This window comes from Notechis scutatus, chromosome 4, assembly GCF_049901735.1.
Source record: "Notechis scutatus isolate UNSWTSFEM ecotype Mainland chromosome 4, rNotScu1.2, whole genome shotgun sequence".
Classification (NCBI taxonomy): domain Eukaryota; kingdom Metazoa; phylum Chordata; class Lepidosauria; order Squamata; family Elapidae; genus Notechis; species Notechis scutatus.
This window is the reverse complement of record NC_142012.1, coordinates 41041062-41059649: the sequence shown is the minus strand read 5'-3', so window position 1 is coordinate 41059649 and position 18588 is coordinate 41041062. Positions and strand designations below refer to the sequence as shown.

General features: G+C 36.7%; 1 protein-coding gene across 4 annotated transcripts in view; it reads left to right on the top strand.

Moving 5' to 3' along the window:
- The window catches only part of MTMR7 (myotubularin related protein 7), a 51341-nt gene that overhangs the window by 15094 nt on the left and 17659 nt on the right, over positions 1 to 18588 (top strand). For 3 of the 4 annotated variants that reach the window (XM_087963208.1, XM_026667100.2, XM_087963209.1), the window contains exons 2-7: positions 3648 to 3770; positions 6554 to 6716; positions 8056 to 8213; positions 11525 to 11653; positions 12140 to 12274; positions 16158 to 16290. In XM_087963208.1, coding sequence (XP_087819334.1) covers positions 6614 to 6716; positions 8056 to 8213; positions 11525 to 11653; positions 12140 to 12274; positions 16158 to 16290 — 658 coding nt within the window. In that variant the 5' untranslated portion in view covers positions 3648 to 3770; positions 6554 to 6613. The remainder of the gene's footprint in view (positions 1 to 3647; positions 3771 to 6553; positions 6717 to 8055; positions 8214 to 11524; positions 11654 to 12139; positions 12275 to 16157; positions 16291 to 18588) is intronic. The other variant, XM_087963207.1, reaches the window with a different exon arrangement.

Here is an 18588-nt window from a genome sequence, read left to right as displayed (position 1 = left end):
GCTGCAGCACAGCCAACCAGCCCACACACCATCCCCCACCACTTGTATATATAGAGATGGCAGCTCCGGTCACACACTGCTTGCACTGGCACTAAGCCGAAAGCACCAGCCTGAAGATGGCGAGTGGGACCTCGCCAAACGTTGCCTAGATACTTTGAATCTTACGCGGGAGAAAACCCGAATAACCAAAGATCCATATATATATATATATATATATATATATATATATATATATATATATATATATATATATATATATATATATATATATATATCATTCATATCTCTTTTCTCGTATGATAGTTATAACAGTCCTTGACTTATGACCACAACTGAATTCAAAATTTTCTTTGCTAAGTAAGACAGTTGAGAAGTGAGTTTTGCCTCATCTTACACCTTTCTTGCCACACTTGTTAAGTGAATCACTGCCGTTAAGTTAATAAGTTGTTCAGTGAATCTGACTTGTAAGAAGTTCACAAAAGATGATCACATGGCCCTGGGATACCATCATAAATACATGCCAGTTGCTGAATTTTGATCATGTGTCCATGGGGATGCTGCAACAGTTGTAAGTGTGAAAAATGGTCATGTCATTTTTTTCAGGGCTGTAACTTCAAATGGTCACTGAATAAACAGTTGTAAGTCAAGGACTACCTTTCAAATGAAATCGTATGATGCCTAAAGCAGATTTTCAGGCATCATTTGATTTCATTTGAAAGCCCAATACATCCTTTTCTGTATCCTTCTCATTACTTGCTATGTTTCTATCCACATTCAAATACATTTCAAATTTACCTAGAGTATCTTGTTCTTGTTGGTTCAGTTTGAAAAGTCTTATAAAATTTGGCCAATAGGATTTTACAATTAGGCTGGTTCATTCAAATCTGCACTTATATTGTGCAAGGCAAATTGTGCCTTAGGATAAATCTACTGCAAATGTTGCTATACAGCTGTCCTTTCTTCTGAAGTCAGCCTGAATAAAGTTTTTTTTTTTTTACCAGTGTAGCATCCTTTTTTTTTGAACGGCTTCCCAGTAATCTTGCTGAGATCAATGTTGGCATTTTTCCTCTGAAAGCCCCTGACATCTGTTTGTCATTTACATTCCTTTCAGTATCTATTTTTTGTCATCACTCCTCTTGCTGCGTTGTGTCAAAAATGGTATTTTTGGCTGAGGTTCTATAAATATGCTGATGTTACCCAGTTTTTACCTCACTAGTCTTAAATCAGATGAATGATGCTGTCAAAGTCCTGTATAGATGCTTGGAGACTTTGAGATTTTGAGTGGGAGAGAGAACAAGCTTAAAATTGAGTCCTGGTAAAAGGAATCACTATTTTTACATCTGGTTTCTTTGTTTATTCCAGGGTTCTCTCTTGATGGAGTGGCACTTTTTATCATGATAACATCAACATGATGACATATCATGACACAATTGCACAGATTATGCATACAACAAGATGTTTGACACAGATATTTAACTTCCTTCATTACTGTAATGTAATGTCATTACATATGTGGGGCTTTTTGCCCTCTTCTTCCTTCTTTTGAGGATTCCCAGACTTATAATGAAACCTTAACCTTGTGCATTAATACTTTCTATTTAATTTAATAGAGCTTGTTCCCTGGTAAGTGAATAAAAGTTGGCAGGCTTAATCAGGTTACTGTAATTAATTAGTAAAGTATTTTTTAATGAGGAAGAACACAGTTTCATTAGTTGAGTTGCATGCTTGTCTGATGAATGTATTAAACAGCACCTAAACACTTCTTCTGTTTTCTTTCTGTTCTGTCCAATTTCCTCTTCTCAATTCATTGCCATCCAGTTTTGTGCTCTGCTTTCTCTTGGCTTTTGTTTCCCTTCCCAGTTCAGGGATCTCTTCCCCATCTCATCACTTTTCTTCCTTCTTCTGTTGGAAAGAGAGGCAGTGTATGTGCATTCTTATCTGTACTTGTGTGTTCTCCATGAACAAGGGAACTGTTTATAGATAGGGGATCAATGTCATAAACGGGATGTCTTGTTTTATCAATAACGACATTTAATAATGATACTGTACATTTTATGTTAAATTTTATTTCTTTTTGGCCCAGTTCTTCCTTTTGGGAAGGTGGAGGAATGTGGCTCCTGGCAGGTATGCTGCCAGATTTTATACCTGGCCTCACAATAAATTACAATACGCCTTATTCAGCACTAGGCTGATCTTGGCAGAACATTTGCAGACATATCTAGACAGGAATCTTTATTGTAGATAGGAATGAAGCCTTGGGATGATATGGCCCACTGCGGTGCAAAGAAATTGTTTATGTGTATATATGTATGTATAGACATACAGAACTGGCCATTTTCTTGATGGGATTGAGAGGCAGATCTTTACATAATGTTTTTTTTCTAGACCGGGCTGTGTGTGTCTTCTTGCTTTACCAGTTTCAGCTGTAATCATATATACACATGTATATACACATATATACACATATATACACATGCACAGAAGTCCAACTCATACGTACATTCATTAGAGTGAGGAAAAAGAGAACTTCAGGGGGTTGGCATCTCTATATAGGGTTTTCTTGCATTCTATATTTATTTTATCAAAAGGGGGATTGTATCAGTTGCAGAGTTATCCTCCATTCTCAGAAATATGCCATTTCTACAAACTAACTCACTGAAGTTTTTTATGGGCCTAAGTACTTTGATCTGGCTGTAAACTGCCTAAATTTAGATTTAATATAACAAAGTTCACTTATCCACTGGGAAGAATGTGAGACGCACAAAAATAGTTCCCAATGGATCTGTTTGCTAGAAGAATATGCCATGAAAGTAGTTTGGCTTTCGGCTGATGTGACCAGCTTTTGACATAGGTCATTTTAAAAGTAGCCAAGATAGAGTCATGTAAGATCCAGCCAAGAAATCAGTAACTCATAATCCATTTTTTTTCCACTAATGTTTTAAGTTCTGGAATTTTAGTCTTAAATTACTTTCACCAAACTAAATTCTCAGAAGACATATGGAAAGTAGCAATGAATCTAAATATAGACCATGAGAATTTGGTTTAGAAAAATCCCAGATCACATGGAAATGCTAATTTTGATTAAGGTAATAAAGGTTGCCATCATTAACATCTTTAACCATAGGAAAAATGTTTAAACTTGATAATTCAACTGTCATTATGGGCAAGAGATGACTAAATTTTGACTTCCCAATTGGTTTGTTTTTTATAATAAGGGGTTTGAATGCAATGTATTTCTAGGTGTTCTAGATATATTCTGGTTTTTTTCCTCTTTTGTCTAGCTCCAATCTTCATATATCCCAGATAAGATAGGGATCAGATTTGCTATCAATAGATTTATTGGATTCATAAAACATATTTATTTTAAAAAGAAATGCCTGTGAGCAGTGCTATGAGCAGTACTCATTATTGTCAGATTGATTCACAGCATTTGCTGAATTACAATCATAGCTTTTACATAATCAGATGTAATCACTTTGAAATGTAAACACTGAAGAGGGGTGACTTTGGTAAAATAGTGTTGCATCTTTTAGCACAATATCAAAGCATTACAGAATATAACACATTTTAAAAAGAAAAAAATATGGCTCTAAAACTCTTTCTAAGAAGTTTTGTGTTGGTCATTTTGTGCCTTTCTCTGTTTGTAGGTGGAAAATGTGCACTTTATTGACGGAATATCTTCCAAAAGAACTGCATTAGGGACTCTGTATCTAACAGCCACTCATGTCATCTTTGTAGAGAATGAACCAGACAATCGTAAGGAGACCTGGGTATGACAAGTTACCATTATATCTTGATAAATCCAATGACCTGCGCAGGCTGTGACGTACATTTAGAACCATAAAATGTTCTACAAACACAAAGGCAATTAGGTCTATTAAAACACTTTGTGAATATTTGGGGACTGTTCACTTCTATCTGTATCTGTAGTCATAAAAATTCCTAGCCCTCAAGGACCCTCTGGATCCTTGACTCACAGAGTAGAGAGGCCATTTACAGCACCGAGTCCAACTCCTCCATCAGTGCCAGCATCCAAACACTAGCAGCTCATGGAATTCAGAGGTCCAATTTCTGCTTGAACATGTTTTGAGTAAGCAAAAGAGTTTAAATCATTGAAAGAGCAAGTAGAAAGAACTTCAATAATTCTTAAGTCCACCAAACACAGTAACCAACAGTTCTTAACCTCCGGAATTACTGATGCTATCTGTCTTGAACATTGTCCAGAGTGCAATTAGAATTCAAAAATATCTGGAGGGCAAAATATTTTTTTTGTTTCTATAATAACGGGTCATGAACTATCATAATCAGAAGAATAGTCCCTTCATCCAGAAAGAACAGACTTCCTATCCAACGCATCTCATTGAATAGAAAACCTGCCTGCTCTTGAAATTCTAAAAAGCAACCTCATTGCCTTCAAGGGAAGGGCCAGATCAAAATATTTTGCTTCCAGAGATTACAAAACAAATGGCATTCTCTCAATATCCTCACAAAGATGCATAGCAAGTTCTACTCAGGCAGAAAATAAGGTGAAGAAGATAAGCTGGAGATTGGAGCTGTGAGGTGAATTCCAGTAATTTCACTGGGCCTGGGGCAGCATTCTCCAACTAATGTCCATCATTTAGAGCGGTGGTCGCCAACCAGTGGGCCTGGGACCACTGGTGGTCCGCAAGAAAATTTTGGTGGTCCGCAGAGAAATGTCACCCCAAAGCAATTAATCTAGGCTGTGTGGGAACATAAGGCTGCTCCCCCCACATGGCTGCGGGAACACAAGGCTTATATCACTTGCATTGCGAACAACACGAGGTTGTGAGGAGAGGGGGGAAAGGGTGGAGCTGGAGATGGTATCCTGCGATCCCAAATAAAGAATGGTCGATCGGTAGGAAAACAGTATGGGGAATTTTCCTGCAGATTTTTTGGGAGATTTTCCCAGGGTCCGTAGTCTGCGGGATATAAAATTATGAGTTTGATGGTCCCTGAGGTCCAAAAGGTTGGCAACCCCTGATTTAGAGTACCATTCCCAAAACGGTTACCAATAAGAACAGAATATTGGAACTCTTGGTTATGGAAAGGACAAAACTCTTTTTTTCCTTCCCACTGATTATCCCCACCTTTTGAATGCTCCTCACATTTAGATTCCCTGCATATGTCAGTTTTGAAATAATTGCTCTAATGTCTTCCTTGTAGCATTCTACCATGTTGAAAGCTCTGTTTTCATCCTGGAATTTCTAAGTTGGTAGTTTCAAGTGACCACAATTAGCATTTCAAAACCCTTTAAAGGAGGTGTGGGCTTCAAATTTTTTAGCAAAGGGTTCTCTGCCCGGTTGCTGGGTGGGCATGGCCTAGTCGGCCTCCTGCACCATGGTGGGAGTGGGGCTTGCCCTCCGCAGGCTCCCAGGGAGGCGAAAATGGCCTCCCTGGACTCCGGAGGTTACTTGGAGGCCAGAAATAGACCCATTTCCAGCTTCCTGAATGGGCCACGTGGAGCCTCCTAGGAGGGATGGGGCGGGGTGGGCAGGGCCAGCCCAGGAGTGGGATTTGAGGGTTCTCCGAACTGCACATAATCTTAGCTTGGAGCTCTCCCGAACCCCTGCAAACCTCCAGCAGCCCACCCCTGCTTTAAAGCAGAGGTCTCCAACCTTGGAAACTTTAAGACTTGTGGATTTCAACCCCCAGAATACCTCAGCCAGGAAAGCTTCTGGGAGTTGAAGTCCACAAGTCTTAAAGTTGCCAAGGTTGGAGACCCCTGCTTTAAAGAACCTGAAACCAAAGTTCTGGATTTATAATCTTTTCTGTTTGAAAGTCTGCTTGACTTTTGAACAGAGGTAAAATTCACAACCTCTAATAATACTTGAATTTCAGGGTGCCAGGCATAAAAGTGAAACACATTCTGTGATTGTTCTCATTAAAAAAAGATATTGAAAGTAAATGATATCTAAAAAATACATTCAAACAATGTCATAAAATGAAACACCAAAACTTAGACATTTTTGTTAACTTACTTTTCCCCCTTAGCCTGTCATACCTTGCAAAGTTATTTTTGTGGGGGAAATTCCACAATATATTGTCTCAAGTGTTAAGGGAACATGAGCTATAAAATACATCAAAGGCTTTTTATTTTGTCATGTTTATGTAGTGTATATGAGAGGTGGAGACCCTTTGAGAGCTGTATGCAACAAAATTTCAACTTAATGTATGCAGATCAGTGTACATTCAATGTGACAATAAAGTTATTCTAAGTTCTAATTTTGGGATCTCACTTAACAAGTTAATGATCGCTTCCTCACTCAACGAGAGATGGGTTTGTATGCATTCTTTCCAGCAAATGTAGCTAAGTGATCTCCTACTCTACTAAGTGATCCTGTGCTCCCCTTACTGATTCAAGATTCAGTTTCTCTTGTTCTCTGTGATCTTGTATAATGCTGAAACTTTGTTCACCATGCTACAGTGAGAATTATGTTGTTTAGGGCACATCATACAGTTTTGATTGTGTTAATTTATAAAATGGAATATTTTTAGCTTCTCTTTAGATTGACTTCTTATTTTTCTTTATCAGATCCTTCACAGCCAGATCTCCTCAATTGAGAAACTTGCTACATCAGCTTCTGGTTGCCCAATGCTGATTCGTTGTAAGAACTTCCAGAACATTCAGTTCATCATGTCTCAGGAAAGAGACTGCCATGATGTTTACATTTCTCTGATACGTCTGGCGCGCCCAGGTATAGATTGGAAGTTTAGGAGGTATCCAAGCATCTGTGCTGGCAGTTGGCCTGAGTAAAATTATTTCCTTGTAGGCGTGGGTGACTCCTCTGTTTTGTTTATAAATCTCACTCTTAGGAGGCTGAGTTGTTTGGATTCTATTTCAACAAAAGGTTCTACTGATCTGAATGTACAGTCATGAAAAGGCAATTCATAAATCTGTTTTCTGCATTTGATATGGTTGGTTGTTGTATTCAATTGTATTTTGTTTAACTACTCATGCTCATGTTCTTCTTATTCCTTTGCTAATTCTCTGGCTGTTTTCTTGGTCTTTTCCTTAAAGACTGTTCTTTTCTGCTCTGGTACCAAACAATTGGGACTCTCCATTTATTTTTTAGCTAATTCCATCCAGATTTATCATTCTTTTATGTTTAGAATTTTATTTTTTCCTCTGTTATTTTTAGTATTAATCTCTGACATGGGACAAGAGTGTTTTATGCAAATGTCCTTTCATTGTAGAAACTATGTCTCCAATATAATTCCCTGGGGTGATTTTACATGGATGATGTATTTGTTGGCATGGCCCCCCTAAGTTCCCAAGCCTTCCTAATTCATTAGATTCATTTATTTATAAACATGATTGGGAAGATAGTTTGTTCTGAAGCAAAGTGCCAAACTTAAGTATAATTTATATTTCTAACTATCTTTTGGGCCTATGGAGTCCACAGAAGCATTCTGTAAAAATAAACTATGACTGACACAAACCAATGTTTCTTTGCCTTCAACTATATGCTTTGCCAATAGCTGTAATCAATATGACAGCCATTTCTGTGCCATCATTTGCCCCTTCATTGCCTCCTAGTATTTCTAATTGTCTAAAGGCTCAAACCATGTTATGTCAGAATGTGAAAAATAATTTCAACTACATTAAAGTGGCTGTTTCCAGTATTGATTACACTAGATAATGTAAGCATGAATCAAATCCCATCTAATATAGCAAAATTAATAAAACACAGAGAGGAAAATAATGTTTCTGGTTTGTTCATCTGCTTTGTCTTCCTGGTAAAAATTAAATTACCAAATAACCTCAAGGAGAATTCTGTATTGGCTGTCTCCTAACTGTTATCTTAAAAGTGTCCAGACAAAGAAAATGCACTGACCTGACGTCCACTCTGTAATTGTTGTTTGCCATTTCTGCAATGATAACTTTCTAAGAAAGTTGGCTTTATCCCCTGGATTGCTGGAACAATTAAGTAAATAAATCAAGCAAATAAATGTTGGTGTTTACCATTTTGCATTAATAATAATAGCAGTAATTCTAGTGAAGAAACAGCAGCTGTCTCATTTTCTTGTTTTCAGTGAAATACGAAGAACTGTATTGTTTTTCTTTCAATCCGAAATTAAACAAAGAAGAACGAGAGCAAGGCTGGAATCTGACAAACTTAATGAAAGAATACAATCGTATGGGAATTCCAAATAATTACTGGCAGATCAGTGATGTCAATAGAGATTATCGTGTGAGTTGCTGCTCATGAAAACAAATGGTCTGAGGTCTAAATATTGTGATTCAAAATACTAGTGTGTGAAATACTTCTGTTTCCATCACCTTCCAAATAACTCAGTGGCCCAATTCATTATGAAATACTTGAACCAGTAAATATTGACTTAAGATATGTGCCTTTGTAGTCTTCTGTATAAAATTTACTTTGTTGATTTATAAAATTGGTGTTTTCCTGCCATCCTGAGAAATTGAGATTTTAAACACAATTAGCTTCTGAGGTTAACTTCAGAAATTGGGTTGCATTCATAAAAACAATATCCTGGCACATAAATTATAGATAATTGACAACTGTTAAATCAACTTATGGAAAGGGAATGTAAAGGAAGAAAGACACTTGTAGTACCTTATGTATTCTTGGATTGATAAAGTAGAGTTCTCAACTTGGTATCTTCCAGAAGTATCAGAATCAGAAAAGAGTGGAAGGGACCTTAGAGGTCTTCTAGTCCAGTCCCCTACTCAAACAGGAAACCCTATATCATTTCAGACAAGTGACTGTCCATTGTCTTCTTAAAAACTTCCAGTGATGAAGCACCCACAACTTCTGAAGGCAACTTCTGTTCCACTGGTTGATTGTCCTCACTGTTAGGAAGTTTCTCCAAGTTAATTCCAAGTTGTTTCTCTCCTTGATTAGGTTCCATCCATTGTTTCTTGTTCTGTCCTCTGGTGCTTTGGAAAATAAATCGACCCACTCCTCTTTGTGGCAACCTCTTAAATACTATAATACTGCTATCCTGTCCCCTTACTCCTTCTTTTATCTAGACTAGCCAAACCCAAATCCTGCAACCATTCTTCATATGTTTTAGTGTCCAGGCCTTTAATCATCTTAGTTGATGAAGTGCTCTTTGCTTTTTTCCCCTAAGTCTCAGTATCTTTTTGTAATGTGGTGACTAAAACTGGATGCAGTATTCCAGGTGTGGCCTTAATAAGGATTTATAAAGCGGCATTAATATTGATACTGAAGAGCACTGCCCTAAAACAGAACCTTGTAGTACCCCACTGCTTACTTCCCTCTATGTAGATGTAATAATGTTAAGGACTACTTATTGAGTACAGTTTGTCAGCCAGTTACAAATCCATCTGGTGGTGATACTTTCTATCCCACATTTTTCTATTTACCAAGAAGTAGGTTGTAATCTACTTTGTCAAATTCCTTGCTGAAGTCTACATATACTATGTCCACAGCATTTCTCTGGTCTACTAATTTAATTGTAAATACATTTTTAAATTTAATTTAAAAAAGATGTGAGACAATGGATCTGAGATAATATCTACCAGCTGCTTCAGAACTCTGGGATGTAATCCATCAGGTCCAGGTGATTTATATTCATTGATGTTAGACAGGTGTTCTCAGACCATTTTCTTATTTTAATTTTTATTTCTAATCTTTCTTTTACAGTTATGTTTTTGAACTTTTTGTGTGAAGATGGATGCAAAGAATGAGTTAAGAAGCTCTGCTTTCTCTCTATACCCTGTTACTTCCTTGCCATCTTCTCTCTTTAGTGGACCAACTGTTTCCTTGACTTTTTTCTTGTTATTTACATATTGAAAGAAACTTTTTAAAAATTATCTTTGACTTTTGTTGCACGTCTTTGTTCATTCTGAGCCTTTGCTTTCCTGACTTCATCTTTGCAGATTCGGGCTATCTGATGATATTCTGCCTTAGTTATGTGTCCCTCTTTCCATTTTTTGTGCTCATCCTTTTTTGTCTTTCAGTTTATCAGAGAGATCTTTGTGCAACTATGCTAGTTTCTTCTTGGATTTCTTGTATCTTTTTTTTCAGTAGCATTGTGTTGGACTGGTTGGATTATATTCTATTGCTTGTGTTTGCATTATATTGAATTACAGTATGACATGGTCACTCTTGGCCAAGGTTCCAGCAACTTCAACTCCCTGTATCACTTCTTCTCTATTAGTAAGAATAAGGTCCAGTATAGTTTTTCCTTTAGTTCCCTCCTCTACCTTTTGGATGACAAAGTTGTCAGCTAAGTTGGTTAGGAATCTGTTCAATCTCCCACTTGCTACAGTGTTTGTCTCCCAGCTGATATCAAGATGGTTAAAGTATCCCATTACTGCTCTGGCTAATTTCTTACATACATTTGTTAATTGGTTAGCAAAGAGTTCATCTATTTCTTTTGCTTGGTTGGATGGCCTATAGTATATGCCTATAGCAATGTCATTGTTTTTCCTTTTATGTTGACCCATATGGATTCTAGGAGGTTTTCATCCTTGGTTTTGTGTATTTCTGTAGAGATTTTTATATATATAATGCAGCTCCATCTCCTCTTTTTTAGGTCTGTTTCTTTTGAATAGTTTGTATCCTATCAGTACATTCCAGTTGTGAGTTTCAAGTCACCAAGTTTCAGTAATGGCAACTATATCATATCTACCTTCATGTACTAATACATCAAGTTCACTATGTTTGTTCCCTAAACTTTGAGCATAGTGTATAGGCATTTGAATCCTTTATGGATCTTGAGTATGTTTCTTATATTTACTACTTGGTAACTGGGATTTCCATCCTTTCCATCACTCTCTCCTTCATTATGTTTTTCTTTTTTTATTTATTCTTTCTCTTTACTCCCTTCCTCCTTATGTAATTGGTTATCTAGTAGTTTTATCTTGTGTTGGACTATAGATTCCAGAAACTACATCCAACATCTGAACTGTTTTTGAGGAATTGATGATTGATATCATGTTTCATGATACCATGTTTCATCTTTAAACACAATATTGCTGAGAGGTGTTGCAGAGGAAAAAAACCTGTAATTTGGTCATTCTTGCAAAAAATCTTGTTCTAAAATAACCTTTTGCAGTTTTTCTGTTGGTGAACTCCAGATAGACAAGGTCTAAACTTGTCAGAATTTCCCAATAGGCCTTCAGTTATAAAAGGTGTGTCATACTATTTAGACTATTTGAATATTGATTACGGTAATATATAGGAGTACCAGAAAGTATGTGCTTTTTAACATTTTCTCCAAATCATCATTCATTCATTTTGCTTACTGCAAGTGTATAAAATAACTATTTGTGAAGCAGTTTGGAATAATTCATTGAGGAGTGTTTGAAAAAATAAATATATATAACAGTATTTCCCAACTTTGTCAGCTACCAGAATTGTCCACCCTGTATGACTGGTTGGAGAATTCTGGGAACTGAAGTCCATACATCTTAAAATTGGCACTGTTGAGAAACATTGCTATACAGTATAGACTACTTGAACAAACCAGTAAAAAATCTTCAGTTTTGCTTTCTTCTATTTTGGGACAGGTGTGTGATTCATATCCTACCGACATCTACGTACCCAAATCAGCCACTGCTCATATCATTGTGGGAAGCTCTAAATTTCGTAGCAGGAGGCGTTTTCCGGCACTTTCCTATTACTATAAGCAGAATAATGTAAGCATGAGATTAAAGCATTAAATAATTTATTTAATATATTCTGATTTTGAGTATTGAAATAATTTTGAATTTGTGTCAACAAGATTACAAAAAATATCTCCCAGTCGAAGGATGGGACATACCATATCTGGCTTGACTTCTTTTTAAAGATGGAGGTTACTATAGTTCTGTTATAAATAAGAAAAATTCATAAATTTGTTGGCCAAATTATCAGAGATTTTACATTTATTAATTGATCAGATTTTAATTGCATTAATCTTATTTTAATCTTTACTATGTAATTCAGGAAACACATTTGATGGGCATTGTATCATCTGGAAAATTCAAAATGCAGCTTGTGACAAATAAGTCATAAAAGTCAGTTTGCTGTGAGAACACAAAAGAAACTAAACCACAACCAAAGTGTTATAACCAAGCTTGAGTATACTAAATATTTTCACAATAAAGCATATGTTCTTCTCTCTCTCTCTTGTTATCTCCTAGGCTTCCATATGTCGGAGTAGCCAACCACTAGCAGGCTTCAGCGCTCGATGCCTGGAGGATGAACAAATGCTACAGTTGATCCGAAAGGCAAACCCTGGAAGTGATTTTATCTATGTTGTTGATACACGTCCCAAAGTAAGAGGCTTCAAATTCTGTTGTCTTTTTTTATGCCAAATATTGGCTGAAATGACCCAGAAGTTCTAGAATTGTCAGTCGGTTCAAATACCAGTTCAGCAAACCAGATGCAAATTTAACATCCGGTTCACCTGAACCGGTCAGAACTGGTAGAATTCCACCCCTGCATAGTCCTCTCCCTAATGCCAAACTCAATTACTCTATCATGTCTTTTTTTTTTTTTAAACAAGTTTTATTTTCAAGACAAACAATACATAAATACACATAAACACAAAACATAAAAGCATAAAAAATCTCTTTTCTGAAAGTTGCTTAGTCCCGGGTTAAAACTCTTGGTACAGACACAAGTTCAGTTTCATATTCATTTTACATACCATTTCATATCTTATTAACATTTTCAATTTTCTATATAACTTCTCCTCTCCTTTAAATTTTCTCAATTTTTTTTCCTCCTCTCAATTCATATCCTAATATTTATTATTCTTTGTCTGTTCTATTCCAGCCAATCATTTATTTTTCTTCTTTAAAAAAAAGAAGAAATACTTCTCCTGTACACTATATGGAGATGATGCCTTTATCTTTTTCCCTTATATTTATAGTACCTAATATAAAATACATAACATACATTGGGATTCTGTCTGGTACATTCTAAAATTATACTATATTATCAAAAATAATACAAATCTATTCATTAGTATTGATATTCATTCATATCTTAGACGTTTAACTCATTACTTTTCAATTAAATCACATACTTTTATGAGAGCCCTATTTTCCATAATTATCCCCCCCCACATCACATATTATAGCTCAATATTTCATTGAAATGTTCCTCCTTCTTCTACTTCAAATCTCATTTCACAATTTTTTTTGCTAGTATACCATGTTCTAATCATTAATTTTAACAATCATTTATATCTTAAACATTTTATCCATTTCAATTGAATATTATGCCTTTGTGGGAACACTTATGCTTTCCACAATTATTACCCCCCACATCACAATCTTGAATCATATTTCATTACAGTACTCTCTTTTTCTTAACAAAAATTTCACTTATTTATGTTAGATATTTTATCACATTTTAAGCTACATATTATTTCTAATTTTCTATAATTACTTCTAAATACAGATATAAAAATGCAATCTTATGTACCTTTCTAGAATCCCATTAACAATAAGATATATCCATTATCTCTGAAAAACTTTTGATTCTTAATATCCTGCTCCCCACCATTAGAGCTTCTCATCCCTTCCTTTCTCCCTTGCTTCTTCTTCTCCTTGTCCTCTTTAACCCCTTGTCTCTCCACCTCCCTTTTATTCTGCTTTCCCCCTTTCTGTTGTTTCTTAACATAATGTCCCTTTTTCACCTTATTCTTCTCTTTTTGGGCTGTTTTTTCAGATCTTAAAGACCTCTTTTCCTTTTTCTCTTACTTTTTCCCGTCTCCAATCAAAGTCCTTTTTTCATCAAAGATGGCTTCTTCTTCTTCTTTGTCCCCATCATCCTCATTCTGCTTCGCATAAATATAAACCGCCATTTCTAAGTATTGAAAAATAGTGCCAAGTCCATCTTCCCCTCCTTGTTTTTCTCTTTCATATTTTTTGATATATAAGTTCCAATCCATCCACAGGTGATGCCATTGTGTAGAGAAAAGTTTTTCCAAACAACCACCCAGATGATTTAATCAGAAATAATTTCCAAAGGTTCCAAAATCACCAAACAATCCAAACAGACTGTTTCTTTTAAATACCTTCTTCTTCTTCACTTTTTCTTTCTGAGGTTAAAGTAATCACAAATCCTTTTCAAATATATTTTTTGGAAGTTTTTAAACTCTTTGCAATTCTAGGCAATCTTCTCCTTATTTTCAAATTTTGCTCTGATTTTTTTTTACTCTCCCTTCCCACTCACAGCCAAAAAGATTTTTTTTCCCCGCTTTCACTTTAGGAAGGAGAGTAGAACAAAGAAAAAAAAACTTTCCCCTTTAGGGTATTCGCAGCTTGTGGCTCTCACAAGGAACAATATATCCTTAACAGCTTTCAAGGTTCCAAATCACTTTCTCCCGTCTTGTCCCGGTTAAAAGCACCTTTCACTTTCTCCAGCTTTCTCCCTCCTGCACTTGCTTACCCGGCTGCAGCTTTCTTCGTGGCGGCCATTACTGACCGCCGTTTTTCCGCCTCGGGAAAAGGGAGTTTAGCCGGCTGGGGAGGGGGTTTGCGGCACTCCCAAACCCCTTGCCGGATCCCTCCTGTCTTCAGCTGCCTCTACGGGGCAGCTATATCCCCCAGATCCAAATGGATCGGGGGAACCTTGGCGGCGAACGCTGCAGGAATCGCGCGGTTGCAAATCCCTGCTGCCGCCGAAGGCTAGCAAACCGGAAGTTACAATTACTCTATCATGTCTAACAGATGGCCACCCTGTATCTACCTAAATGCCTCCGAAAAAGGAGAGTCTGCTTCTCCTCAAGGCTACCTCCTCCATTGTGAAATAACTTTTATTATTAGGATATTTTCTTTTTGCAGTCATAAAGTAATAATAAATATAACTTTTATTTGCATTTTGTGACAAGTAGTAGAGGGTTCTCCATCTTTACAAGACTAGAGCATATGTCCAAAGACCTACTTGTAATATGGTCAACATTCCCTACTGGGCAGATAACTTTTGTGCAAACACAGCGTGGCTTCTCAAGGAAATTTTCCAGAGCGTGTAACAGAATTTGCTAGATTCTAGGAAATGCATATTCAATCCAGCAGACCTGTACTACAGGCCATATAACAACTTCTTGACCTTTGCCTTTTTGTTGAGTGCAACAACATCCAAAAGGGTTTTTATGCTTCAACATATATTTGATTATATTGTCGGCAGGTAAGGTGAGAGAGACAGTCTGGTGTATTGATTAAGACCATAGGCTAGAAACTGGGAGACCTTGAGCCCAAGTCCTGGCTTAGACACAAAGCTGAGTGACTTTGGGCCGGTCACTTTCTCTCAACTGGCGGAAGCAGACAATCTTCTGCTTGTAAAACCACTTCTGAAAACTGTAGGGACTTGAAGGCACACACACACATGTATATGCACACAGGTAGTTCTGCGTCCAGAGCATACTAGCATTTCCTATTCTCCCTCCTTTAAAAAGCACTCATTGTTAACCCAAAGGCAAGTCAGTTCAGGTCAACAATAACTTGCCATCTGAAAACAGATCGGATCAGTTCTGTGTTCTGTGGCTCTGAAGAGAGGTTGCCATCTTCTGGATGAATTGTACAATTGAAATCACTGTTGAATGTAAAAACTCCAAAGTAGTCAAAGGCAAAGGTGACAGCAGATCTTATTTTTATTTCATAGCTTTTTAAAAAATAAAGAATTCAGCCCATATTTTCACTAATAAAACTCAGAATCCAATATTGTGGAGGGCTCTTTCCTCCTTTCTTTTGGCAAATTGTAATGTTTGCAGTGGCTCAGTGGCTAAGACGCTGAGCTTGTCGATCAGAAGGGTCAGAAGGGTCGGCAGTTCAGTTGTTCAAATCCCTAGCACCACGTAACAGGAGTGAGCTCCCATTACTTGTCCTAGCTTCTGCCAACCTAGCAGTTCAAAAGCATGTAAAAATGCAAGTAGAAAAATAAGGACCACTTTGGTGGGAAGGTAACAGTGTTCTATGCGCCTTCGGCATTTAGACATGCTGGCCACATGACCACGAAGACATCTTCAGACAGCGATGGCTCTTCGGCTTTGTAACGGAAATGAGCACTGCTCCCTAGAGCCAGAAATGACTAGCATGTATGTGTGAGGAGAACCTTTACTTTTAATGTTTTTATTTCTTCTTCATTATAAAGGAAAGAACATTTTGTCAAGAGGTCTGAAGGGTATTCTTTTTTCCTTGATCTTTGCAGCTCAATGCAATGGCAAACCGAGCAGTTGGGAAAGGGTATGAAAATGAAGACAATTATTCCAACATCAAGTTTCAATTCATAGGTATTGAGAATATCCATGTTATGCGAAGCAGTCTCCAAAAAATGCTTGAAGGTAACATCTTTGTAGATGCTGGGGACAGCTTGAGATTCTTTTCTTAAGGATCTGAGCTGGATGTATATTAGGACCAAAATTGAAATGAGGGGATTTGCTTCATTAATACTGCAAAGAGCATTGCAGTTTTAGCTCTTAAGCCCATTAAAATGAAACAAATTTTCTAAAGTGAAGTAGTTGCCGTAAATTCACCCTCTGCTTCAGTGGCTATTACAACTTTGCCTGTAGATATTTTTCAGCCTTGCTATCTGATATTGTTCAGTTGGAGAGTTTAGCAACTTTATAGGAGATCTCTTCAATAGACGATTCATCTTATGAATCCTTTCTCTTGTGACATGAAAGAAACTTCTATATAATTTCAGATTGGCTCTCTGTATGTTTTGAAAATGTTTCAGGAGAAATTCTTCTCATGAGTTTGAAAAATTAGTAGCTGTTTTAAAGATCTGATTCATTGAACCAAATGTGGCGATCTGACTTATTAAAGCAGATGTGGCTTTAATGCAACTTTCTAATGTTTTCATATATGCTTGGAATCCTGAAAAAAGACATAATGCATTTAAGCAATTCTGGGCTTGCATCTGGAAGCATTTCTTCCATAATTTCAAAAGTATGTGTACCTTAATGCTGAATATTTACATGCTGGTATTCTTTTTTCCTTATTAGAACAGCATGTTCTAATAATTACTATGATGGTCAGTTTCTGCTAATCTACTATATATGCATTACTCTTTTCTTTTACTCTTCTTGTCCTACTTTGGAAAAAGAAATTAAAGTTATATGGTATGTAGCTTAGCTTACAGAAGGTTTGGTTTATTTCCTCCACATCTGACGTATTGTTTACTATGCTTGTTGTCTGATCAGCCCACATTCTTGTTTCTGCCTATCCTTTCTGTACAATTAATGGTGAAAGGCAGATCTAGAATGGCAATGTGTCAAATCAAATGCATTTTTCCAATTTATTTAATTACCAGGGTTAAAAGCACAGGGACAATGACCAACTATAACAAAGACAATGCAATAGCCATATAAAACCTAAAAATGAAGACTTAAAACCAAATAAAAATTGACTAAAGAGACAGTAAAACAATATAAAACAAAAATAAAATAGAAATTGTATAAGATAAAAAAGCAATTGAATATAAGAGGAAAAAAAGACATTGTAATATTACCATTTCAAATCTAGGACATCTTATGCCTCTTTATGGAAATTTCTGCAAATAAGAATTGCAAGGCCAATGGCTTTTAATGGAGACATTGCTTAGTAACAGAATTCCTCACTAAATTAGTTAGTTCACTTTTGAACTCCAGGTCAGCTATTGCTATCAGACCTGGCTGATTTAGATCTGACGTTTAGGACTGCAGTTTAGGACTTTGTGGTCTTTGCTCAGTCAAGTGGAAAACAAATATTAACTCTATCAGGAACAAACCTCTATTTTGACTCTATTTAGGCTTTGCAAACAGGAGGTAAGCAATCCCAGAGTAAATCCGGCTGCTAATGGCTTGTGTTCCCATCTGCGTAGATGCATTAATCATTTGACAGACTTCTTGCTGTCAGCAGTACACTATCATAAGGGTAGTTCTCTGAGATGCTATTTTGAACATACCTTTTGTGATCAACTGCCAAGAATCACTCTTTTCACTGAATGATGAGATTGGTCTTCCCAGGTGTTAGAGCTCCAACACTACTAATTTCTAACCCACAGGGGATAAGTACAGCATATATGTAGGACATCAGGTTCGGTGTATCTGGATTGGCTCAATCTGAGGTTACCAGATCTGGATATAGAGGTTGCGTTTTGGAACCCTTCTGCAGCCTATAGGAAAGCGATCTGCCACAACTTCAGATGTGTATGTAGGCAATTTCTCACCAATTTGAATGGATCAGCATTCTGCTTGACGTGAAAGAGCTTAATGGCTATATTCCTCCTATATGCCAAGAATTTTTTTTTTATTCATGTCAGCAGCTGGGGAATGGCCAAGCTTACACAATTGTACAGCTCCTTTTCGTCTTCCATTTTTAAGATGAAATGCCAGTTTAAGAGACTGTGATTTTTGAAGAAGGAAGTAGCAGAGAGGGGAAGTTTAATTGAACCTTTTCTTCCAACATTGGTCTTTTAGTTGCATTCTTAAAAAAGATATGAGTGAACTGAAGCCCTGCAGAAGATAAACTTAGTCTTGCTATTTTGAGGACAAACACACCTACTGGATTAAAATATGAAGATACCTTGGATACAGCAGTTCTTAATTCAGTATCTGTCAACATAGCCTTTTCATTTTGGGGACTTTAGAATAGAATAG